The 26,164-nt window shown below is 40.1% G+C and overlaps 1 protein-coding gene across 1 annotated transcript; it reads left to right on the forward strand.

Annotated features, from left to right (window-relative positions):
• The first annotated feature begins 2,976 nt into the window (after window positions 1-2,976).
• On the forward strand, window positions 2,977-8,876 carry LOC137828953 (DEAD-box ATP-dependent RNA helicase 39-like). The gene is made up of 5 exons (XM_068635734.1): window positions 2,977-3,623; window positions 7,703-7,792; window positions 7,900-8,076; window positions 8,196-8,336; window positions 8,449-8,876. The coding sequence occupies exons 1-5, from the start codon at window positions 3,084-3,086 to the stop codon at window positions 8,620-8,622; spliced, it is 1,122 nt and encodes a 373-aa protein (XP_068491835.1). The 5' UTR covers window positions 2,977-3,083; the 3' UTR covers window positions 8,623-8,876.
• Window positions 8,877-26,164: the final 17,288 nt, after the last annotated feature.

Here is a 26,164-nt window from a genome sequence, read left to right on the forward strand (position 1 = left end):
CCTGAAAGAGAAATATAAAGTTCCCACTTCAAGATTAATCACAAAGAAAAAATAAAATGACTCTCTTTAGTCTAAGATATATGATTTAGAGAAGAGACTCTCTAAAGAGGACTAATCTAAAAAAGTAGATAGCTTACTCATGTAGAATGAGACTTTAAGAAAAGTTATAAACTTAAAAGAGTGGATGGGAACAAAAGACTAAATCAACTAATAGGATTATTTGGAAAACCCTATGAAAAAAAAGGGATTAGGCTTTGAAGAAGAAAGGGATAAATCACATGCATCTCACAAGCACATTCCACAAAAAAATACGTATAAGTTTTTCACAAATAACAAAAAAAAAATCCAAGTCAATTTGGGTACCCAAGAAAGACATAATTCATGTTGTTGATGTTCTTAATAAGAGGAAGAAAGTCCTTGTTATGGTACTTGGACAGGGGTGCTTGCGCAACATGATAGGCAAAAGTCTACACTATTAAGCCTAAAGAAAGGAAAAAGTGTGACATTGGGCGAAAACCAAAAGAGAAAGATTGTAGGTATTGGGAAGATAGGTCTAAAATTTACTTTAATGTACATAACTAATTATGTGATAATTAATATACTTTTTAATTTAATAAAGACGTGTGTAGTCAAAGATGATCAACCTACTAGTTTTATCTCAAGATACAAGGTAATTTGTACAAAATAGATCTTTGTGAGCTATCAAATTATAATCTTAGTATCATTCTAGGAAAAACCTTTTACAGAAAAAGAATTGAGGTATGATGTAGGACATGTGGTCATGCATGCTTGAGGTTAATCTCAAAGCATCCTTGAGACAACCTCATTATCACATGTTGATGTACAATCGACCAAGATTGTACTTACAATCTAGACCATCCAAATGGTTGCGAAAGACTTTTAATTGAAAATGTATACCAATTGCTTCCTCACAACAAATCATTTGAATTTTATTAATCATAAATATTTTATCAATACAATGACAATAACACAACCAAACCCTTCCAAAACCCTAACAACAAAATTGAAGCAATCATTCACTTTGAAACATACGTGCAACAAGCTTCAATCTTCAATATACAAAAAATTTTGACATCACCTTCAACTCTTTAATGCAACAAATTTTGTCTTGAACCAAAATTTACATTATATGATACTTGACATAATGTGGCATGCACACCAAGTTACTAAAACAACAAAGAGTAACAAAATTAGAATATAAGTGACCCATTAATCTTGTTCATGGTTGACTTACGCATACGTTTGTTGAAATAAAAGCACTCTTTGATGTTTAAAAGATGATCCACTATTTGGTTTAAGGAAAAATAACTTTGACATGTTCTTTTTGATAAAATATAAAGGATATTTGTGAACTTGCGGCCAACCAATATAAGAAAATTAAAATTTCATAATAAAAATATTAATGCATTTGTGGATGAGAACCAAAAGTTGGAGGGAACAATGTTGAATTTTTTATTAGGATGATTCTTCCTGCATTCCATCAATTTTTTTCATGCACCTCATTAGTTTTAGAATTTAATTTGCATAACATAAAAGTTAATTATAGAAATAAAAATTTATAAGATAAAAAAAATTAAATAACATTTCTAGAACAATTATTTTATCTTTTAAAATCTAAAACAATTATTTTAAATTTTGAAATTCGATTTATGAAATTGATGAGTTGCAGAATAAAATCCGAGATCTTACAGAAAAAAGTACTCTTATTATTATGCGAGCTAGCAGAATCACTTGTCTGGTGACTATACCTAGTCCTTGCGAATTAGAGAACAAATCTAAACCAAAATAGTGAGGCTAACCTATGAGGCTTTGACACTTCTCTTAAATGGCGTATCTGTGTCGGACACACGTATCAGTGTCAACACTCGTAGGACACTTATCGATGAAGTGTTCAATTCAAAAAATATTTGTTGGTTTTTTAAAAATTCTAGTACAGTTCTAACACAATTTTAAAAGGTATAAATACAATAATTTTCTAAAAACTCAAATTTATTGTATAAATTTTTATTATGTTTATAAAAATACGGAACAAATTCTTTTGAACCAATCATGAAAAATATCTTCTTGCTCCCAAAAGAATCGGAAACATACTTTTACACATAAATATTTAATTTTAATTTATATAATTCAAAATTATATAATATATAGATCTATGTCTCTGTATCCTACATTTTAAAGATTATACGTATTTCTGTAACCGTATTCGTATCCGTGTCGTGTCAGTATCCATATCCGTATAGGTATTTATGTTTACCAATTTCTTCGTAACAAACTACGGGCCTTCCCATACTATATGCTACGCAGCCAGCCAAATCTCTTATTTCTTAATAAATGGTAATTGTCTTTTGTAAATAATGTTTATTTTTTAATATTGATCTAACTAACAAACTTCATTATATTAGATTTTTTTTAATAAACATTTCAAATATAATTAATTTTTTTAGATCCAAATACCCTCAATTAACCTTTAAAATTACAGTTATTTTGAATAAAATTCTTAATAATTTTGTTCAATAACTAATTGTATATATATATCATTTCAGATATTATATAATTAAGCTAATAAATTAATTTAATTATATATTCACTTCAAATATAATTTAATTTTACTACACAAAAATTTCACAATGATATAATAATTAAAATTATATTTTTAATATAAATTTAGATTTAATATTTATATTTAATCCTTTATTATTTTAATGATTATAAAATAATTTTTAAACATGTCATTAGATCAAATTAAAATTATTACAATAAATTTTCAATTTTTCTTATCAATGTAATTCATCATATTTCAATACCTAAATAAATTATTTATAATTAAAAAAGACATATCCTAAATAAATTTATTAAATGCAAGTTACAATTATTATCAAAATTTATATTTAACACTTATTTTTAGAAGAAGAAAATTTGGCCATAATTAAATTATTGAAAATTCAAATTCCCACTAATTCACTCAAAGGTTCCAGCATTGTATTGTACCCTAGGCAGCATAAAAATTCCCAAACTCCTTTCTATTATTTGAAGAAGAAAGAAGAAGGGAAAAGAGAGAAACCATGAGAAGAAGAGCCAGAGTGCTTCTTAGTCTCTCTACTTCTCTGCTCTCACCGGTAAAGCACAACCCTTTAGCGAAATCAACACCACCCACTTCTTTATTTCGAAGTAGCATCACATTCTCAACTTCCTCCTCCATAAACCCTCCTATTGAAGAAGCAAAGACTTCATCGTCCACGTCCCGAAGGGATTCATTGATTTTAGAACAGTTCAAGCAGAGAAAACTCAAAGGGTCCCCTAAAGACTCAAAGGGTACCCCTCAAGTGGGTTCAACTTCAGTTCCATTAAGTTCAGATGCTTATACTGAGAAGGTGGTCCAAAAGGGTGTGCAGAATGAGGATGAACCCACCATTGTGGTTAGAAGTTTCAAGGAGTTGGGTGTTAATGAGGAGCTTGTCGAGGTAATGGAGGAGATTGGGGAGTTTATTCCCAGTGAGATACAGTGTGTGGTTATTCCTGCTATCTTGGAAGGGAAGAGTGTGTTGCTGAGTTCACCATCTGAACCTGACAGAACTTTGGCCTTCTTGTTGCCCCTTATTCAGGTTAGTTTAATTCTGTTTATTTTCTTTCCTAGGTTTTGACTTTTGAGCCTTAGCAACAACTTTCTTCGGTTGGGTGGATACAAGATACTGGAATTTGGGAATGCATTCACGTTGCAAGCTGGCTTGAACTTTTGTAGTTTGTTTATTTTTTATTTATCTGGTATTTCACCTATTGGATACGGCTATTGTTGTTGCCTTATTTATTTAGTACTGGTACGGGTTTCAGTTAGAAAATACCGTAATTTTGTTAATTGGAAGGGGAGGTGGTTCCCACCTAACCATATTCTTTTCTATGAACCGACAACTTCTCCTTACTTGCCTATTAGTTCATGTTCCTTCCAAGATATTCTTCTTCGCTATGTGTTCATGGTCTTCTTCGGTACTGAGTAGGGGTGTATACTTGTAAAAGGTGTCGGACCACTTGAATAGTTGAGTGAGAAATGCTATTAAAAAAATTAGTTGTCGACCTATTTATAAGTTATGTTGGGCCTCCTCTCCAATGGACTTGGATTAGTAAGAATGGATGATTAACCTTTAGTCTCACATCATGTATGTTTTAATTAGAGATTAATCTCGTTCTTAATCAATTATTGTATCGGTTCACGAGATATGTTTGGCAGCATTTCTGAGATCGTTATGAAATCTTTTCGGTTGTCAAGATGATCTTGGTCGTGGATCTAGTCCCCCAGGCTCAAAAAGCCTTTTTTAAGTCCTTTTTACAAGAAAAATTCTCTACATGTTCCATGGTGTGTGTTAAGATGGTCTCAACTAGGTCTCGTATATCTCCTGAGCTCCCCAAGCTTGAGGGGTATTCCTCTTAGAGTTTGAAAGGTTTGGGTGTGGACATGAAGCGACATCCCTTGTGATCCGTGTTCAAAACGGTTGTATCCGTTGGATGTGGATAGATTTGATGGTTGGGAAATGATGTGTCTTTTGGGTTACCTTGCTTTCCATATTCTAAAAATAAGGGTGGATTTGTGTTGGGACCACCCATGCTTTACCATTCATTCGAGTAGTGACTTTGTGCAAAGAGTTTGTTTTTTCCCAGGTTAGTGATGTATTCTTCTTCGAATGCGTCGACCTCTTCGAGTGGGTACTCGTCAGAGGATTTTGATGAGCTTTCTGTTTCTATAGTGAGTGTCAGTTTTGCTTATGGATCTGAGATATGTCAGGTTGATGTTCCTGGTGGAGCAACAAATCTGGTTGTGGAGCATGCGAGAGTGATCTTCTACTTCCTTTGGGTTATGACTGGGTAGATATACTTGTGATCGATAACTTTTCTAAGTATTGATGGTCGTCTATGATAAGGTCTTTTGCAAATGCTTAAGAAGGATGTTGAGGTGGGCATAATTTTGTTGGAGCGGTACAGTGTAGTTGACAATGCATGTCATTGTCGAAAAGAGATTGTGTACGAGTTCTTTTATATGTACACATGTCTCTTCACAGATCTTCACGTTCGTTTTCCTTTTGATGAGTTCACAATGGCCTCCTCTGGGTCTTAAATGTTACCTAGTTACATTCGAATTCATGGGCTTCACTACAAGTTTTTCGCTTGTTGTGTGAGTTATTTAAACTAAAGCCTTTATCCCAGGTTTGTCTTCATTATTATAGTGTCTGGCCAACTGATTCCGGTCGATTAGTTCTCACTTGTTGGCCAACCAGGAAACGTGTCTTCTAGCATCCTATACGTCCTCGTATAAAATATTCAAGGGGAGATTTTTTATAGACCTAGTGGAGTCTCTAGGTAGTCACTTTTTTATGATGGGACAAAATTGATGTTCCCATTTTATTAGATCCAGAATCCCATCTGGTATCATAGTTGGCTGAGGTCGATGATGGCCTCCGTAGACATTGAGGTTTTCAAGGTTTGAAACCTATTGTCGAGGAGGTTACCCACCTGACAAATCCTCGCCATTTATCTTTCTCCCAACAATGGTTGGATTTTACTAGTATGTATAGTCTTTACTTGATTTATTTGGTTACAGTTGGTGTTAACTTTGCCAAATGTTTGTGTTTCCTAGGTATTATGGCTCACATCGCTCCTGATTTCAAGCAAGTCCTAAAACAACTTCGACAACAATGTGGAAAAGTCGGTGACAAGGCTTCAAAGGAGGAGGGTCTTGCCTCCTTGGTTGCGGTTGTCATTCCTTCAACGGGTCTGGTTGTCGACCTGTTGCCCCCTTCTGCCAACAAGAAGAAACATTAGAGGAGGGACAAGCCCTCTAAATCGTCGTAGAAGCGATCTCGACCATCGTCCTCTGATGTTGGGACAAGTGTTGCCCCCTTGCTTCTTAAGGGAAACGTTTAATTTTTTAAGGGTGTTAATATTACCTGACCATTGGCGAGAAGGAAGTCACCTTGGTTGTCGGTTTAGACCTCGTTGAAACATCCTTGGCCGAAATGCTTATGGTAATTGAAATAATTTTATTAAGTGTCTTGTTAAAACTTTCTCGGCAAAAAACTTTCCTTAGGGAAAAAAGGTTGAGTGAGGAAAGAGTGCATGTAGAACATCATTTAGAAGCTAAGTTTAACTAAGTTAACTGAAATAAAACTTCAAGTGTGTTGCGTTCCAAGTTCTTGGGACAGGGTCGCCCTAGAGGTACTTGAGTCGATAGGCTTTGTTTTTTTGCTTTGCCCTGGATTTAGAATGGTCCTTACTAGTTTGCTAATAACTTACCTTTGGTCTTCCTTGTTTTATTCCTCATTCTCCAAATGAGATCTACTTGGTAAAACTTTCTTGGTTTTACTTTGGAGTTGTATCTTTTGGAGGCTCCAATCTTGTAGACCTCGTCTCTTATATGAGATTTGTCTTTGAATTTGTTAGCCAATCCAAGTTCATGGTGAGACTTTCATTGTTCATGTTTAAGTCGAATAGTTGTTTTCTTAGTGAGGGCTCACCGATTTCAATTGGAATCATTGCATCAATGCCATAAATGAGGTTGTATGGAGTCTTGAGCCTTGTCGACAAGGGTGTGCATTTGTATGCCCATAAGACCTCTAGCAGTTCTTTGGTCCACTTTTCCTTGGCCACTCCTAAATGTGTTTATGAGTTCATTTATAATGACTTTGTTAACAATTTTGGCCAGCTCATTTGTCTGAGGATGTTCAATTGAGCTAGCTACATGTTTTATGTTGAGTCCCCATAAAAACTGATGAGTCCTCGGCATGTGAACTGTCGTCCATAATCAGTGATGATCGTGTTGGGGATACCATATTGGCATATGATGCTTTTCCATATGAAATTCTTGACATATTTGGCCGACATGGTAGCTAAGGGCTCAAATTCAATCCATTTTTTAAGTAGAAAATAACCAACAGAAATTTGCCCTGTCCTTTTTCAGGCAAGAAAGGTCCTATGTGGGGCATGCCAAATGGCTAGGATGAGGAAATGTGATGTAACTCCTCAGACTTGGAATATAGTATATTCCCTTGTTCTTGGCATTTGGTGGAGTTCTTTACATAAGCTGTATAATCACTTTGCTTTGTATTGTCGGTCAATAATACTCGATTCGACGAGGACTCGTGTTGCTGGATTGTTAACTTGAGAATTCCACTAAGAGAAAACAAATTTCCTAAATCAACTTATTATGATCGAATTAGTGATTATCTTAGAATTATTGTATTGAATTAAATTATTAAACATCTCGATTTCGATTGTTTTCTTATGTCAACTTTACGAATGGGTGGCACTTTTGGAAGCCTAAAAAACATGAATATGATATTAGCATGATTGTTTGTTTTATTTACTTGTATGTCATTGGTAAACAAATGGAGCACAAGTTTGAGAGCAAAGAAGATTAGCAGTAAAACATCACATTGTGTAGGAAGGTAAGGACTAAGAAGATTGTGGAAGGAGTTCAAATCTAAAAGACACCCTGATTGCCTTAATATCGTTTTCTATAAAACAAAGTTATTTGAGAATAAAATAAAATTGAAAAATAGAAAATAGGCTTAATTTAATTCATTTTCATCACATCAACACAAACGATGATAACTGTTATCTACTTTTACTGTTCTGTTCCTCCCATGTTTATTATTTCCTTTAGAAAAAAGTGGATTAAATATGTCAACTTGTACAGTTGCTAAGACGGGATAGAGAGTTGCTTGGTTCAAATTCAAAACATCCGCAAGCCATTGTGCTTTGTGCTACGGAGGAGAAAGCTGAAAAGGTGACCCAATTTCTACCATGTACTATCACCATCTCTTCTATTTAGTTCTGCAGAGTACCTACCTTCCTGACCGATCATGTTCCTTTCAAACTTTATTGGCATTCCAGTGCTTCAATGCTGCTAAATATATCATCCATAACACAAAATTGAAGTCTGCAAAGGATTGTGCTTCACCAGATGATGGGCAGTCGCAAGCCTCAATTGGCCTAGTGATAGGAACTCCTTGTGAGATTCTTCAATATATTGAAGAGCAGAGCATTGTTCCTTCTGAAATAAGATACTTGGTTAGTAATTAGTATCACTTAAAATATCTGTGTAAGAATATATATAGAGGCTCTCAAGTTACAGTTATTGGGAGCTCCTATCATTGATCACACTACTATTTTTCATGCTTATTGAGTAGGTGTTGGAAGAGGCAGATTGCATGCTTGGTAGTGGCCTTGGTCCTGAAATCCATAAAATTCTCATACCATTACAAGATCATGAATCAAAATCTGCTGTCAAAAGATTACAAACTATTTTGGCCATTTCAACCATGGCTGAGGTATGATGATCAATTATGTTGTTTTAGTATTTGAACTCTTGCTGAAGATAATATGCTTAAACCTCCATCATAATACTGGTTATTTTTATGATTTATCTTTTTCATATTGCAGGTTTTGGGTGAACAATCCCCTGTTGTAAAGTATCTCGAGTGCCATCATGCAGGGAATATTTCTGCAATGTCTTTAGAAATGGAACAAAGTGAAGTCTTTCATTTCACAGAGTCTCTTCATGCTCTTAAGAAAAAAATAGCAGAGGCCATGGATTCCCTTTTGCAACAAGAATAACACATCTTGATCTACACTTTTTGACACAGAACAAAAGAAAAGTCAATATGGGTTATATGATCTTTCTTATATCAACTAACTGTTAAGTTGGTTTTGCCCTATGTTTTTATCATGTTCTTCTAACAATGAAACACAAAATAGCAGGCTTTACGAGGGAATTAACTGGAGTGGTGTTTCAAAAGGCAAAGAATTTCACATTCTTAAGTTTAATTTCTTTTATGTTTATATACCAACTTGTTTTAAATGTTTCTGAAGTGATAAGTAAGATGTGAGTTTTGTGTACGAGTTTTTTAAAGTTAATTTATCATTTTCTTTCAAGACAATCACATTAATTTACTAAGATCATCTAACCAAGACATCATTCTGTTTCTACCTATATTAAACTAGAACTATGGTCCAAGGTATACTTTGAGTTATTAAAACTAGAATTTATTAAGAATGTTACTTTATAAAAAAAATTAAACTTAACATGAAAAACATATTTCTCTACTTCAAATTTTCGAGAAACTACAAATTTTCATTCAATCAAATTTCTATAATATGTTTATCGTTTTAGTCTTACCTTTAAAAGATCTCCCACATGACAAATTTATTTTATTTTAGTATTTGAGTTTAACTACTTACTATCATTGTAATTATCGAATTTCCAAAATTTTAATTAAGTCTCACTAAAATAGTGACATGTGACCATGTTTATATATATTAAAATGATAGTAAATAGTTAAATTTGAAAACTAAATATGACAAGAAGTCTAAACCTATAACCCGAATGATACATGTATCCTTTGAGATGCCATATTTTATTAACATTTTTTAATATCAATAAAGTAGAAAATAAATCATATTAAAATCTCCTAATTTACACAAACATGTTCCCAATGGCGTCAAATTCCCTATGATTGTTTCAAACGCCAGAAAATTTCTGTAATGTTGTTTTGGTTTTATTCATCTATTTTAGTGCTATCCTCTAGGATTCCATTTTGTGTGCTACCTTTTCTTGTGAACTTAATTTTTTGCTTGTTAATTTCTTGACCACTCTTTCAAGTCATGTCAATTACCAATTCCATTTGAAGTAGTCCTTAATTTTAAATTTGAGTTTTGTTGCTTTGAAATTGTTTGACCTCTTTTGGTGGAAGTGACCCATTGTGCTTTGGTGAGTTGTGTTGCTGAAATTTTTTTGTGTAAGCTACATCACTAAAGATGTAAAAACCAAATATCTAAGGTTGAATATCCTAAGGAGGCAAAGCAAGGGACAACAACAAACTCACACAAAAATATACACAAATACCAAAAGGAGCTACAAGTGAAGGAGTGCATAGAATAAAGCTTTAATTTTTTAGCATAAAAATTGTTGACCTAATTTTTCTTTGTATTTCTTTGAGTTGTAATTTTCAAGAGTTTGATTAATTAGTGTATTAAATTCATCTTAGTCGGTGAGTGTGTCTTCAAGGTTCAAAGCGCCAAGAAGTCTCACCTTAGGAAACACCTAGTTTAAAAGCTTTCTAGTTAGCAATTTCTTTCAAGTGTTTTATTGCGTTGCATTTTTCTTGCATAAAATTTTGTTTTCATCTTTGATTGTGCTCTAAGTAAATTACTTAGAGAAAGGTTTGTAAAAGTGTTGTGGGATAGTATCTGACAAGGAAAGGCTTGGTACTTAAGAGATCCTGGTGATCCACTGATGTGAGTTGATTTTAAGATTGCACATTTTATGGGTTTCACTTTTGTTTAGGCTTTTTTTTTAGATTACAATTATGGTGAGAACCCTAAGAATATTCTCATTGGACACAAACTTAACCAAGTGGTTAAGTAAGTGTGAAGGTTCACTTCAGAAGGGCAAAGAGAAAAAGACAATTATATGGTTAGGGGATGCTCTATCTCTTAGGTCTTCATCATCCACCTCATTTCCTAGGAAATTACCTACTTCACTCCACCTATCTTTCTTTTTGGAAATTACTTTTATCACATAACTCTAAACATGTCTACTCATTCTTCAAGTCATAGTGAAAGTGATAGAAAATCCACAAAATCTCTTTTGAAACAATTGGCTAGAGATTTTCAATTACTATCACTTAGACAATTGCAACATGAGGCTCAAATTTTGGAAGATAAAAAAGAAATAGATGTCCATCTTGCAATATTGGAAGAAGAGTTTAAAATTGTTAGAGAAAAAGATAAATACATAAGAAAATTAAAAAAATCTTTGCATGCATCTAGTTCTAGGTCAAGTGACTCACATGCTGAGGGGAGTCTTAGAGTTAATGAATATTATCAACCTCCACCTAGAAGAACTAGAAGAGAAAGCCAAAAAGAGACTAGGGTAGACTTACCTCATTTTGATGGAAAAAAAATGTTGAGGCTTACTTAGATTGAGAAATGAAAGTAGAACAACTTTTTTGCTTGCCATCATGTTAGTGAGGAGAGGAAGGTACCCTTAGCCACTTTAAGCTTTCGAGCAAATGTTATGTATTGATGGACAACCCTTATTTTGGGCTTGTATTTGGGCCACGTTTTGGGCCAATTTTTATAGGTCATGTTGGGCCAATTAGAATAGAGTGTAAATAGAAAAAGAAATAGTCTAGCAAGAGTTACAATTGGAACTCCTTGGACCCAATGCAACTTTAGACCATCTAGGATGCACAGATAAATTACTAGAGTGCAAATAGAAAGCATGGATTAGCAAGGAAGATATTGTACCGTCCCGGGGTGATCAACCAAAAGTCAAAGTCAAAAGTCAACACATAAAGAGACATCGCCTAAGCAAGACGTCGCCCAAGTAAGACATCGCCCGAAGAGTCAACCCGCGTGACAGAAGCATTTCGCAGAGAAGAGGGCCCACACGATGGAATAACCCTAAGTTAGGTGGCGGCGCTGTAGGACCCTCCGCACAGAATAAACAGTCAAGTCAAAGGGGCACGTGACAATGCCCACGTGCTCATTAAAGATATCCAAGGAAGGCTGCATGCATGATGCATGACTAATTAGGGCACCCACGGAGAATGATGGCGCGAGAGATACAGCGCTCAAGTTAGAGCCCAAGTGGCCACAAGGTTATTGATTGCACTCCAGATAAGGGAAGCCCATGTGCCAGATACGCTCAGATCCTAGGAATAGCGGCGCAAGGACCTTCCCCAAGGAACCCTAGATAATAGCAAGCAACGCAAAGGTAAACCTTAGCTTTCACCTATATAAAGGGCACGAAGAACCCTAGTAAGGTACTGATGGAAACCAAGTAGAGGATTCTCAAGCCCATGAAGCCCAAGCCCAACGAGGGGCCCAAACCCAACGAATCACTAGGAGCATGGCAAGAGCTTTGGGACAAGAGTATCAAAAGATGGCTCTTCTTATTTCTTTTGTAGAGTAGGGGTGCGGATGTAATAAATAGGTGTGTAAGTAGTAAGGGATGCTAGGGGGAGTGTAGATAGGAGTTAGGAGGTGCCAAACTAGGAAGGAAAGTCACACTTCCTCCATGCACTAGTTGGCGCCGAATTTGAGTCTCATTTGAGGCACATTTGGCTTTGCATTTCAGCACCTTATAGGCTATAAATAAAGGTGCTGCCCTTGTACAAATGGGATTTTGGAATTTAGAGTAGAGAGACTATACTCAAATTTAGAGAGAAATTGTGAGTCTTGTGTCTTCTTCTTCCTTTGCCTTATCTTGTGTGCCAATGGTGAGCTTCAAGTGGCGGCATTCCTTCACTTATCTTGGAACAAGGCTCCAAGTGGCGTGACTGCATCTTCCAAGTCTCAAATCCAGTAAGCTTCACTCCATAAGTGTTCTTTCTTCATTCCTTGTCATTTTCATTCGGTAGATGCTTAATGCTTGGTGTTTCCTTTCATTTTCACCGATTAAAGTTGTGTTTTCTAGCGTAGTTTCCATTTCTGTTCGGTGCAGTATCATTCCTTTTCATTTATGTTCGGTTGTTTTAATTTTGTTCTTCATTCTTTGTTGTTGATTCCATTTGACAATATATGGACTTCCATATGAGCTTTGGTTTGGTGCAAAGTCTTGGTGAGTTCTTGAATTAGAACATGGATCCAATTCTAAGTAAAGTGCCATTTCATGACCAACTCAAGTTGCTCCTAAGAATGTCAAAGAATCATGTATTCTTGTTATTGCATTCATATCGTGTGGTATCATGAGTCTTAGGTTTGTTCTTGTTTAATTTTGAGTTGTGTTGCACTTTTAATTCAAGAGCTCTATCTTCTTGTTGTTTCTTTTCTGTTTTTAGGATTATAATTGAGTATTCTTGCTGTTTTCTTAATTGTGCATACCAAGTGTTTGTGATTTTTCCTTTTTGAATCCATACAAGTTTTGTCATAGTCATGTTTTTTCAAGAATGTCATCACTTCTTGTAGTACTTTTATTACATTTTTTGTTTCTTGCTTTGGTGTAATACAGTTTTCTGCATTTGTATCTTGATCCTTTGTGCATTTTCTGTTTTAGAATTGAGTTCATACTTGTATTTTAGACCTATACAAGTTCCTATACATCATTTTCCATTATGTCTTTGCTAGTTCTTAATTCTGTTTTTCATTCATGTTAGGATTCCTCTGTTTTCTGAAAACGTGCTTACTGTTTTTTCCTTATTGCAATTGATTTACTCACTGGAAAATTATGAAATTCTGGATTTGTGTTCTTCAAAGTGTTATAAAAGCATAGAAAAAAGAAGTACTCAAAAGTGTACAATTCTGCCGAAAAAAATCATATCTCATTTTATTTGTCTAACAAGTTTCTTTCACTGTTTGTTTCTGTTTTTTGTATTTTTTTATCATGGCTCATTTTTCTAGTGGAGAATCCTCCAAACCTTGCTCCCCACAAAAGGCAGCCCTTTTTGAAGACTTAAAAAATGCCAAGCAATCCAATGCTCATTATCTTGATGTGATTCGACAAATGGAGGCAAGGCTCCAAAGTTTGGAGTTAAGCCGTGAAGAAATCCATCAAAATAGGGAGAGAAGACCTCATCCTTCTCTTCGGCATTCTTCAAGACATTCTCATTCTTTTCATGGTTTTTATGAAGACAATGCACGACCAAGGCATCATCACCATGAAGAGAGGCGCCAACATGTGGTTGACCCTTGTTCTCCTAATGTAGAACTTCCTAGTTTTAGTGGTGAAAGTGATCCCAATGTATACTTAGGATGGGAGGCTAAGGTTGACCAAATCTTTGATGTAAATGGGGTTAGAGATGAGCATAGGGTTAGATTAGCTTCTTTAGAATTTTTGGACTATGCCATGCAATGGTGGCATCAATATCTCATGGACATTGACCTACACAAGAGGCCGCCCGTGGTCTCTTGGAACGATTTGAAAGCATGTTTACGCGCTAGATTCGTACCCCCACACTTTAGGAAAGACCTAATGTTGAAACTCCAAAGGTTTCATCAAGGCACGCTAAGTGTGGATGATTACTTTAAACAACTAGACACGCTTTTAATTCGAATTAATATGGATGAGAGTGAGGAAGCTAAGATAGCTAGGTTTGTGAGTGGCCTTCGAAGGGACATTCAAGACGTGGTAGAGTTACAAGAATATTCTTCTTTGGAAAATGTGGTGCACCTTGCTAGTAAAATTGAAAATCAACTTGCAAGGAAAAATGCTTTAAAAAATTCTTCTAAGGATAACTACTACCACTCTTCTTGGAAAAATAAAAATAACTCTTTTTCAAATATTCCTTCTAAGGACTCTACTTTCAAACCTAGAGAGTCTAAGCCTTCCACTTCTAGGCCTAAATCACCACCTAAATCGTCTAGTAAGAAGTGTTTTAAATGCTTAAGCTATGGACATATTGCTTCTAATTGCCCTACTAAACGAACTATGTATATGCATGATGGGGTAGGTGGTAGTGAGCATGAGTCCGAATCTTCTAGACATTCCTCACCTTCTAGATCCCCAAGTGAGAGTGAGAGTGAAAGCCCACATGAGGGTGACCTATTAGTAATAAGACGCATGCTTGGCCAAGTTTTAAAACCTTTTGATGAAACTCAAAGAGAAAATATTTTTCATTCAAGGTGTCTTATTAATGATAGGGTATGCTCTTTAATTGTGGATGGGGGGAGTTGTGCTAATGTGGCAAGCACAAGAGTGGTAGACAAACTTGGATTGCCTACCATCTCTCATGCCAAGCCCTACAAGTTACAATGGTTGAGTGAGGTGGGTGAGTTAGTGGTGAACAAGCAAGTCCTCATTACATTTTCCATTGGCAAATATAAAGATGAGGTCTTGTGTGATGTTGTTCCAATGGAAGCTACTCATATACTTTTAGGTAGGCCATGGCAATTTGATAGAAAAAAATTTCATGATGGCTTTACCAACAAAATTTCTTTTAACTTCCATGGGCACAAAGTCATTCTTAAGTCTCTCTCTCCAAAGGAAGTGCATGAGGACCAAGTCAAAATGAGAGAAAAGAGAGAGAAAGAAAATGATAAACAAAGTTCCAAGAGAAGCCTTCTCATATCTACCCAACAAGTCAAAAAGGTAATAGTTACTCACAAGCCTATTTTTTTAGCTATTCCTAGACCTATTGACTGTGAGTCGGCTAAGGATAGTCCTACATGTTTGGACCATTTGGTAAAGGAATATGAAGATGTGTTTCAAGATCCTCCTAAAGGTTTACCACCTCTAAGAGGGATTGAACACCAAATAGACTTCATGCCCGGGGTTTCTTTACCAAATCGCCCTGCATATAGGACCAATCCCCAAGAGACCAAAGAAATTCAAACACAAGTTGAGGATTTATTAGCTAAGGGGTGGTTACAAGATAGCATGAGCCCATGTGCTATGCCTGTCATACTTGTTCCAAAAAAAGATGGGACATGGAGGATGTGTACGGATTGTCGCGCTATAAATAACATTACCATCAAATATAGGCATCCCATTCCTAGGTTAGATGACTTGTTGGATGAATTACATGGGTCTAAAATATTTTCCAAAATTGATCTTAAGAGTGGTTACAATCAAATTCGAATTAAACATGGTGATGAATGGAAAACCGCTTTTAAGACCAAATTTGGTTTATATGAGTGGTTGGTCATGCCTTTTGGCTTGACTAATGCTCCTAGTACCTTCATGCGACTCATGCATCATGTATTAAGAGCATTTCTTGGCAAGTTTGTTGTGGTTTACTTTGATGATATTCTTATATATAGTTTGTCCTTAGAAGATCCTGAGTCACATGTTAGACAAGTATTAGAAACCCTTAGGAAGGAGAAATTGTATGCTAATCATGCTAAATGTTTCTTTGCATTAGATCATATAGACTTCCTAGGGTTTGTGGTAAGTCATAAAGGGGTGCATGTAGATCAAACAAAAGTTGCAGCAATTCAACATTGGCCTACACCCACCAATGTCAATGAAGTACGAAGTTTTCATGGACTTGCTAGTTTTTATAGGCGGTTTGTGAAAGACTTTAGTACAATTGCCGCACCTTTAAATGCCATAGTAAAGAAGGATGTGGTTTTTAAGTGGGGACAAGAACAAGAAAACGCTTTTCAAACTTTGAAGGATAAATTAACTAAAGCCCCCATTTTAGCCCTTCCTAACTTTGCTAAGACATTTGAAATAGAGTGTGATGCCTCTAATATAGGCATTGGGGTCGTTCTCCTTCAAGAAGGACACCCCATAGCTTATTTTAGTGAGAAACTCAAAGGGAGTCATCTCAATTACTCCACTTATGATAAAGAACTTTATGCTCTTGTTAGAGCTTTGCAAAATTGGCAACACTATCTTTTTCCAAAGGAATTTGTGATCTATAGTGATCATGAGTCCCTTAAATATTTGAAAAGCCAAAGCAAGCTTAATAAGAGACATGCTAAGTGGGTGGAGTTTATTGAGCAATTTCCTTATGTGATCAAACATAAACAAGGTAAAATTAATGTGGTTGCCGATGCTCTTTCAAGAAGATATACCTTGTTAAATGTTTTGAATGTTCAATATTTAGGATTTGATCACATAAAGGAACTTTATCATGATGACTTAGATTTCTCTCTAATCTATCAAGAGTGTTCCAAGGGAGGTCACAAAGACTTTTTCTTACATAATGGTTTTCTTTTTAAAGGAAAAAGACTTTGTGTTCCCCAAGGATCCATAAGACAATCTCTTGTTAGAGAGGCTCATGAGGGTGGGCTTATGGGACATTTTGGGGTAGCTAAGACTTTATAAACTTTGCATGAACATTTCTTTTGGCCTCACATGCGCAAATCCGTACATACCTTCTGTGATAAATGTATAGCATGTAGGAAGGCTAAATCTAAGGTCCAACCCCATGGTTTATATACCCCTCTTTCTATCCCTACAATGCCTTGGGTTGATATTTCTATGGATTTTATCTTAGGACTACCCAAGACATTGAAGGGTAAGGATTCCATCTTTGTGGTAGTGGACCGTTTTTCTAAAAATGGCTCATTTTATTCCATGCCACAAAGTGGATGATGCATGCCATATTGCAAATCTCTTCTTCAAGGAAGTTGTTCGTTTACATGGACTTCCTAGAAGTATAGTATCCGATAGGGATTCTAAGTTCTTAAGTCACTTTTGGAGGACCTTATGGGGGAAACTTGGCACAAATCTTCTGTTTTCTACTACTTGCCACCCTCAAACTGATGGTCAAACTGAAGTGGTTAATAGAAATTTGGGTCAATTATTGCGATGCTTTATTTCCGGGAATCCAAGGGCTTGGGAGGATTTACTACCTCATGTTGAGTTTGCTTATAATAGGGTAGTAAATTCCACCACTAACCATTCTCCTTTTGAGGTTGTTTATGGGTTTAATCCCCTCACACCTCTAGATCTTCTTCCCATTCCTGTACTTGATGAGGTTCTATGCAAGGACGGTTTTGAAAAGGCTTCTTTTATTAAGGATTTGCATAACCGCATCAAGTTACAAATTGAGAAGAAAGTTGGTAAGTATGCTGACACTGCCAACCAAAGGAGAAAGGCATTAATCTTTGAGCCCGACGATTGGGTTTGGCTTCATTTGAAAAAGGATAGATTTCCTTCTCTAAGAAAGTCCAAACTTATGCCTCGTGGTGATGGCCCTTTCCAAGTTATCAAGAGGATTAATGATAATGCCTATGAGTTAGATATGCCTATTACTTATCTTGGAAGTAATTCTTTCAATATTACTGATCTCACTCCTTTTGCTGCAGGTTTCCCAAATTCGTGGACGAATTCTCTCCAACCCGGGGAGTATGATGGAAACCAAGTAGAGGATGCTCAAGCCCATGAAGCCCAAGCCCAACAAGGGGCCCAAGCCCAACGAATCACTAGGAGCATGGCAAGAGCTTTGGGACAAGAGTATCAAAAGATGGCTCTTCTTATTTCTTTTGTAGAGTAGGGGTGCGGATGTAATAAATAGGTGTGTAAGTAGTAAGGGATGCTAGGGGGAGTGTAGATAGGAGTTAGGAGGTGCCAAACTAGGAAGGAAAGTCACACTTCCTCCATGCACTAGTTGGCGCCGAATTTGAGTCTCATTTGAGGCACATTTGGCTTTGCATTTCAGCACCTTATAGGCTATAAATAAAGGTGCTACCCTTGTACAAATGGGATTTTGGAATTTAGAGTAGAGAGACTATACTCAAATTTAGAGAGAAATTGTGAGTCTTGTGTCTTCTTCTTCCTTTGCCTTATCTTGTGTGCCAATGGTGAGCTTCAAGTGGCGGCATTCCTTCACTTATCTTGGAACAAGGCTCCAAGTGGCGTGACTGCATCTTCCAAGTCTCAAATCCAGTAAGCTTCACTCCATAAGTGTTCTTTCTTCATTCCTTGTCATTTTCATTCGGTAGATGCTTAATGCTTGGTGTTTCCTTTCATTTTCACCGATTAAAGTTGTGTTTTCTAGCGTAGTTTCCATTTCTGTTCGGTGCAGTATCATTCCTTTTCATTTATGTTCGGTTGTTTTAATTTTGTTCTTCATTCTTTGTTGTTGATTCCATTTGACAATATATGGACTTCCATATGAGCTTTGGTTTGGTGCAAAGTCTTGGTGAGTTCTTGAATTAGAACATGGATCCAATTCTAAGTAAAGTGCCATTTCATGACCAACTCAAGTTGCTCCTAAGAATGTCAAAGAATCATGTATTCTTGTTATTGCATTCACATCAGGTACGCTTTCACAGTTACACAGAGCACTAAACCCTAGTTGTTCTTGACGGCGCACCCACTGTGAGCACAAGGCAATTAGGGCAACACAGTTTCAGTCATTGAGATTATCATACGGTTTCCAGTCACTTTGGTGTTTCTCGCTAGCTGACTTGATCGTCGGAGTGCAAACGGCCGCGAGGACGCCCCTTTGTTCTTCTTTTTCAGGTACTCATAGACGAGGCAGAACGAAGGTGCCCTAGCTCGTGAGGACAAGCCACGCATAAAGACGATCCAGGTCAACCGGCGGGAACAATATGAAGGTCCACATGTCATCCCCTTAATTGAGAGGATTATCACCAATGTCAAAAGGCCATTTGTCTTCATGGGAATGGAGAGCGTTCTCTTCAATTAGAGGAGAACACTTGTCAACCTCTAATTTGAGAGGATTTGTTCCTATAAGAGGCAATCACTTTTCCTTCTATGAGTGGAGAGTTTTTAGGGGTTAAAACTTGCACTTTAGCGCCCATAACACTATAAATACAAGTACTAGTCATTTGTAAAGGAGCTTAGAATTGATTAAAGAATTGTTGTCCAAATTTGTGCAGATCTTGTCTTCTTTTGCTCACTCTTTGCTAGCACTAGTTTTGTGTCTAGCTTAAAACTTCTTAAGAATTGACATCACCTTTCTTAAGTTTTATTATCATTCTCCATACACCTTCATGATTTCTTTCACTTATTTTAGTCACTCAATTTCATCAAATTTTGTACCCAAAAATACAAAACAAAAGACTCATATCAATGCAAGTTAGAATTGCTTTAAGATAATCTCTACAAAAGTACCTATATCTATAACTTTTGTTTGTCTATCTATTTCTATATGGTAGACAGTTATATTTCGGTGTTATCCCTTACAATTTAAAATATTATTTCTAAAAAGTGTTTGTTTTTTGGCTAACACATATTTTGTTTTGTTGGCACATGATGCACAATCGAGCAAATTCTTTGACGTCATAGTATAAGTTGGACCAAAATGAGGTCACACGATGTGCAACAGTGGCATTAATACCAGAACTGGTGTTTGTCAAGGTGTGGGAGCTTGATCAAGAGGGTGAGGCAAGCGTTATAAAATTCAAGTATGAAAATGAGATTTTTGTAAAAGAAAAGTCCTTATTGCAATTAGAAATGTTTATTGTTGGTATTGTCAAAAGGTGTATTCTCTTACTACTTTAAACCCTTTGTGGTGTGGTGGAAAACTTGCAAAGTTTCATAAATAGTTATAAAATTGGAAAAAAGATGGATGTTAAGATTGACTCAATGGACTTGCTCAATGAACCTCTCATAGAGTGCATCCACCACGGGATTGTTCTTATTAGCTCTTTACAATTAGTTTAATAACTTTTATAGTCCATTTATTATGATTACTTTTTCTATTTTGTTCCATTATTTTTAATATTTTATTTGATCAGGTTTTTAAAATAATTAAGTCAATGAGATTTTTTCTATTAAATTAATGGTGACAATGTTACTAAAGTAAATGTTTCACTTCCATAATAAGTCAACTTTGATTGAAGACATATCATTTGTTATTTATGTGTTTTTGTTATAACGTTATTGCCATCAATTTGACAGAAGATATTATATTGAGTTGTTTTTAAAAAAAATTAGTACTAAATTGAGAACGTTTAAAATAGTGAGACAAAATTAAGAAAATAATCATAAAAGTAAAAAAGAAGAAGTTATTAAACCTTTAAAATATTTAGAATTAGAAACCTTTTTATTGTTTAAGGATTTGGACTACTTAAGTGAGAAGGGAACTAAGAAATAGATTTTGCCAAAATTTACCTTTATATGTTTAATGACATCAATTATTGTACCGGTACCGGGCGAGACTGGGACCCATCTGGCTGTCCGATGCCCAGTCAATCTGCCCGAGTGACCGAAGGTCAAGACCCCTTGAGGACTTGGCCGAGAGACCGAAGGTCAAGACCCATTGAGGACTTGGCCGAGAGACCGAAGGTCAAGACCCCTTGAGAAGTTGGCCGAGAGACCGAAGGTCAAGACCCCTTGGAGACTTGGCCGAGGGACCGAGACCGTTGAAGACTCAACCAAGACGGCCGAAGGCCACGGATATTTGGCCGGTGGCCGATCCTCACTCTGAGAATTTGGCCGATGGCCGAGCCCCATTACAATTAACGCTCAAACCAAGATCAGTGAAGCTAATCAATCACCAAGAATTAGGTAATGCAACCCTAAGTGGTATCCACCTCGATAAACGGGCCCAACAAGGTAGGCCCACTAGAATAATATAAATAGCACGCATTTCAAGGAGTAAGGTATGTCATTATTACTGTTCACCTACCTGAGAGATAACCACCCGCTTTACTGACTTGAGCGTCGGAGTGCCTTCGCAGGTACCCCCACCATCCGGTGTTCACCCGACGACCGAGTCCCGAGTGCCGAAGGATAAGCAGAACGAAGAGAAGGATCCCAGTCCATCACCCAGCCACCTGCCCGACTGAAGGAAGGAGAAGAAGACTTCAACAGTTCTCTAGGTCCCATCTCCCTAGCAGGAACAATTGGCGCCCACCGTGGGGCCGAGGGAAACTAGCTGAAGGAAAAAAGTAGATGGTTTCGACAAGAAGCATGGAAAGAATGACTGAAGCCGACCAGACAATGCTGCTGCTGTCTCTCCAGAGGGAGATGGCCGAGATGCGAAGAAAGGCCGAGGAGGCCGCTCAGAAAAATGAGCAAGAGCTGCAGGTTCTCCGCAGGGAGAACGAAGATATGAGAAAGAAGCTGGGGGAGGGAGGACCCTCTGTCATACCGCCGAACATGGTCAGCAAGTCCTACACCTCTCCCCCCAACCCGGATGTGGCCGAGGGGACAAGAGGCCGACCCCCTCCCCGCGAGACTGAAACGGGCGACGAGTCGTGCCTAATCAGATCCACCCGGACGATCCTGACGGCCGACCCGAACCGCCGTCACCCCTTTACAAACAACATCATCGAAGTCCCACTTCCTGAGAAGTGGAAGGGTTTCAACCGAGACCGATACGACGGGTCGACCGACCCGGACGAGCACATGGACGCCTACACCACCCATATGAGTCTCTACACCTCGGACGACGCCATCTTGTGCCGAGTGTTCCCCACATCCTTGAAGGGTGCAGCCCTTAGTTGGTTCACCAAGCTCTCACCCAACTCCATAGATAGCTTTGCCACGCTCATCGCAAAGTTCGAAACACAGTTTGCGACCAGCCGGCCGCACCACCTGACCTCAATCGCCCTGGTAGGCATCCGCCAGGAGAAGGGAGAGTCGCTGAGAACCTTCGTAGATAGGTTCAGTAAAGTGGCAATGAGCATCCGAAATCTGAGTCCAGATGTCGCCATGCACCACATGCTGACGGCCCTGCGCCCGGGGCCCTTTGCCGACAACCTATGCATGCAGCCGGCCGACAGCCTGGACGAACTGAGAAAGAGAGCCGCTAAGTACATGCAGCTGGAGGAGCTAAGAGAGTTCTGCAACCAGGCCCGTGCCGAGGCCGGTGGAGAGAGGAAGGAAGAAAAAGACCGACAGGCTCGGCCGATACAGAGAACGGACCGGCGCCGGGAAAACCGAGACCGACCGATCCGTTTCACGAGGTATACACCCCTAACGGCCGAGCGGGGAAGGATTCTGGACGAAGCCCTTAACGCCGAGCTGATCCCTCCCCCAAGGAAGGTGGCCAACCCAAATAACGCCGACCGGAGGAAGCAGTGTCGGTACCACCAGAACACCGGACACTCAACCGACGAGTGTCAGGCCCTTAAGGACAAGATAGAGGAACTTATCCAGGCCGGGCATCTCCGCCGGTTCGTCAGGAATGGCCGAGACCCACCAGGCCGGGCGGATCCTCCGAGGCGGACGAGGTCACCTCAGCGCGGCCGAGGAAACCAAAACAACAGAGGCGACCGACAACCCGCAAGGGCCGATCCTCCTCGAAGAGACGACCCCCCCAGGGAGGCCGATAGGAGAGGTAACCGAGAGGTTATCAACACTATAGCCGGCGGCTTCGCCGGGGGAGGAAGCACGAACAACGCCCGAAAGAAGCACCTCCGGGCAGTACATCAGGTAAACGCTGTGGCGTTCCGACCGAGAATGCCACCCATCACATTCACGGACGATGACTTCAAGGGCGTAGACTACCGCCAGCAGGACGACCCGATGGTGATAGCGGTCGACATAGATCGATTCACCATAAGGAAGACCCTCGTAGACCAAGGAAGTTCGGTAGATATCCTCTACTGGAAAACTTTCAAAGCCATGAGAATGACCGAGGCCGAGATGATGCCATACGACGACCACGTGGTAGGATTCTCGGGCGAAAGGGTGGGTACCAAGGGGTATATCGACTTGTACATCACCTTCGGAGAGGGGAAGAACACCAGGACCATCAAAATTCGGTACCTGGTCATCGACGCCAACACCTCCTACAACATCCTCCTCGGCCGACCATCCATCAACCGGCTGATGGCCATAGTATCAACCCCTCATCTCGCAATGAAATTCCCTTCGAAGACAGGAGACATTCTCACGGTCCACGTGGACCAAAAAGAAGCACGGGAGTGCTACGCCGAGAGCCTCCGGGTGGAGCCTCTAAGGGCAGACACCTCTCCCCTTCGGGCGAGAAAGTCCTCCCGAAAGGACCGCTCCCCCAGGAAGGACCGGCCTAGGGAGACCCAGCCAACCGTGGCACTAGTAGACCTTCATCCCCGGGCAACCGAGGACAGGCTAGAGGCAAGAGAGGAGCTGAGGAGAGTCCCCCTCCTCGACGAAGAGCACAGCACGGCTGTAGGGACAGCCTTGGCGGCGGCCGAGGCCGAGGTCATGCACGCCGCGCTAAAAAAGAATGTCGACATGTTCGCATGGACGCCGGCCGACATGCCGGGAGTAAGTCCGAATGTCATCACCCATCGACTGTCCATATTTAAGGAAGCCCGTCCGATCTCCCAAAAGAAGAGGGACGTGGGCGACGAAAAACGACTCGCAGCGAAGGAGGAGGCCGGCAAGCTCCTGTCAGCCGGATTCATAAGGGAGGCCCGATACACGACATGGCTGGCCAACGTCGTCATGGTTACCAAGCCTAACGGTAACTGGAGGATGTGCGTCGACTACAGAAACATCAACAGCACATGCCCGAAGGACACCTACCCCCTCCCGAACATTGACCGACTGGTGGATGGGGCGGCCGGCCACAAAATTATGAGCTTCCTGGACGCTTACTCTGGCTATAACCAGATAAGCATGCACCCGTGGGACAAGGAGAAGACGGCCTTCATGACGGCCGATGCCAACTACTACTACGAGGTCATGCCGTTCGGCCTCAAGAACGCCGGGGCGACCTACCAGCGTCTCATGGACAAAATTTTCAAGGGTCTGATAGGCCGGGCGGTAAAAGTCTATGTGGACGACATAGTCGTGAAGTCCGACTCCTTCGAGCAACATCTGAAGGATCTGGACGAGGTCTTCAAGGCTCTAAGGGGAGTCAACATGAAACTCAACCCCGAAAAATGTACTTTCGGGGTAGAGGGAGGAAAGTTCCTAGGTTTCATGCTCACCCACCGAGGGATAGAGGCAAACCCCGACAAATGTCAGGCCATACTCAGCATGAGAAGCCCGAACACCGTGAAGGAGGTACAACAACTCCTTGGGCGGCTGACCGCCCTCTCTCGATTTGTCCCCCGTCTGGCCGAGAGGACGAGGCCGATCGTTCGGTTGCTCCGAAAAGGCAAAAAATTCATCTGGGACGACCAATGCGAGGAAATCTTCAAAAAATTTAAGGAGTTCCTCACATCCCCGGCCGTCATCCAGAAGCCGAGACCCGACATCCTAATCCTGGTATATCTAGCAGTCTCGGAAGAAGCAGTCAGCGCTGCCTTAGTGCAGGAAGCCGAGGGCGAGGAGCGACCCATATACTTTGTGAGCCGAACCCTCCACTCGGCCGAGACCCGATATCAGATGATAGAGAAGGTGGCTCTCGCACTCGTCCTCACGGCAAGACGGATGCGCCCCTACTTCCAAAATCACTCCATAACTGTAAGAACCGACTACCCTATTTTTAAAATTTTATCTAAACCGGACCTTGCAGGGAGGATGATAGGATGGTCGGTCGAACTCTCCGAGTTCGACATACGTTATGAGCCGAGGGGTGCCATCAAATCTCAATGCTTGGCCGACTTCTCGGCCGAGCTGACACCACTGCCCACCCTCTCGGTCGGTTGGACCCTCTACGTGGACGGCTCCTCAAACAAAACAGCGTGTGGAGCGGGAGTTGTCCTGGAGGGGCCGGACGACCTCCTCCTGGAACAAGCTCTCCAGTTCGGATTTCGGGCGACCAACAACCAGGCTGAGTACGAGGCCTTGCTGGCCGGGCTAAACCTAGCCTACGACATGGGAGCGCGCGAGGTTACATGCAAAAGCGACTCCCAGGTAATGGTCGGCCAAGTCAATGGAGACTTCGAGGTTAAAGAACCTTTGCTGCAGCGATACTACCACGCGGCCAAAAACAGTATCGCCCGCTTTAGCAAAGCACCCTTGCAACACATACCGAGAGAGGACAACAAGAGGGCCGACATCCTGTCCAAACTCTCGGTCATCAAAAAGAAGAGCCATCAGAGGTCGGTCATACAAATATGGCTAAGACACCCAAGTGTGACGGAGGCCGAGGCCGAGTGTCTAGCTGTAGAAGAAGAAGAGGCTGAGGCCGACAGTTGGATGACACCCGTCATCCGATACCTGACGGACGGCACGTGCTCGGCCGACCAAGAGAAGGCGATGAAGCAACAATGCGCCCGGTACACCTTGATCAACGAAGATCTGTATCGGAGAGGCTACTCAACCCCCCTGCTAAAATGCATAACCAGCAAAAGGGCCGAGTACATCCTGGCCGAAATCCATGAAGGAGTCTGCGGAAATCACACCGGGGCGAGGACTATGGCCGCCAAGGTCTTGAGAGCCGGCTACTACTGGCCGACCGTACAGGGCGACTGTGCCGAATACGTAAAGAAATGTGCCAAGTGCCAAGAATTCGGCCCCCTCCTCCACACCAGGCCGGAAGAACTGCACAACATCATCTCCCCATGGCCGTTCGCCATGTGGGGGATGGACATTATCGGTCCATTCTCTCCAGGGAAAGGGCAGACCAAATTCCTCCTGGTGGGAGTCGACTACTTCACAAAATGGATCGAGGCCGAGCCTCTCGCCTCCATCTCAGCGAAGAATGTACAAAACTTCGTATGGAGGAGCATTGTCTGCCGATTCGGCGTCCCACACACAATAGTGACTGACAATGGCCGACAGTTCATCGACCGAGGCCTACAGTCCTTCTATGACGACCTGGGCATCAAGTCCATCACGGCCTCGGTAGAACACCCACAAACAAATGGGCAGGCCGAGGCCGCCAACAAGGTCATACTCAACGAGCTG

Source organism: Phaseolus vulgaris, chromosome 11 (genome assembly GCF_000499845.2).
Source record: "Phaseolus vulgaris cultivar G19833 chromosome 11, P. vulgaris v2.0, whole genome shotgun sequence".
NCBI lineage: Eukaryota > Viridiplantae > Streptophyta > Magnoliopsida > Fabales > Fabaceae > Phaseolus > Phaseolus vulgaris.

What these genes read in the sequence shown, in the direction of transcription:
- LOC137828953 (XM_068635734.1), top strand. Translation starts at nt 3,084, where the DNA reads ATGAGAAGAAGAGCCAGAGTGCTTCTTAGTCTCTCTACTTCTCTGCTC. An exon ending in TCTTGTTGCCCCTTATTCAG is followed by an intron (nt 3,624 to 7,702) that starts GTTAGTTTAATT and finishes CAACTTGTACAG; the next exon opens with TTGCTAAGACGGGATAGAGA. An exon ending in CGGAGGAGAAAGCTGAAAAG is followed by an intron (nt 7,793 to 7,899) that starts GTGACCCAATTT and finishes TTGGCATTCCAG; the next exon opens with TGCTTCAATGCTGCTAAATA.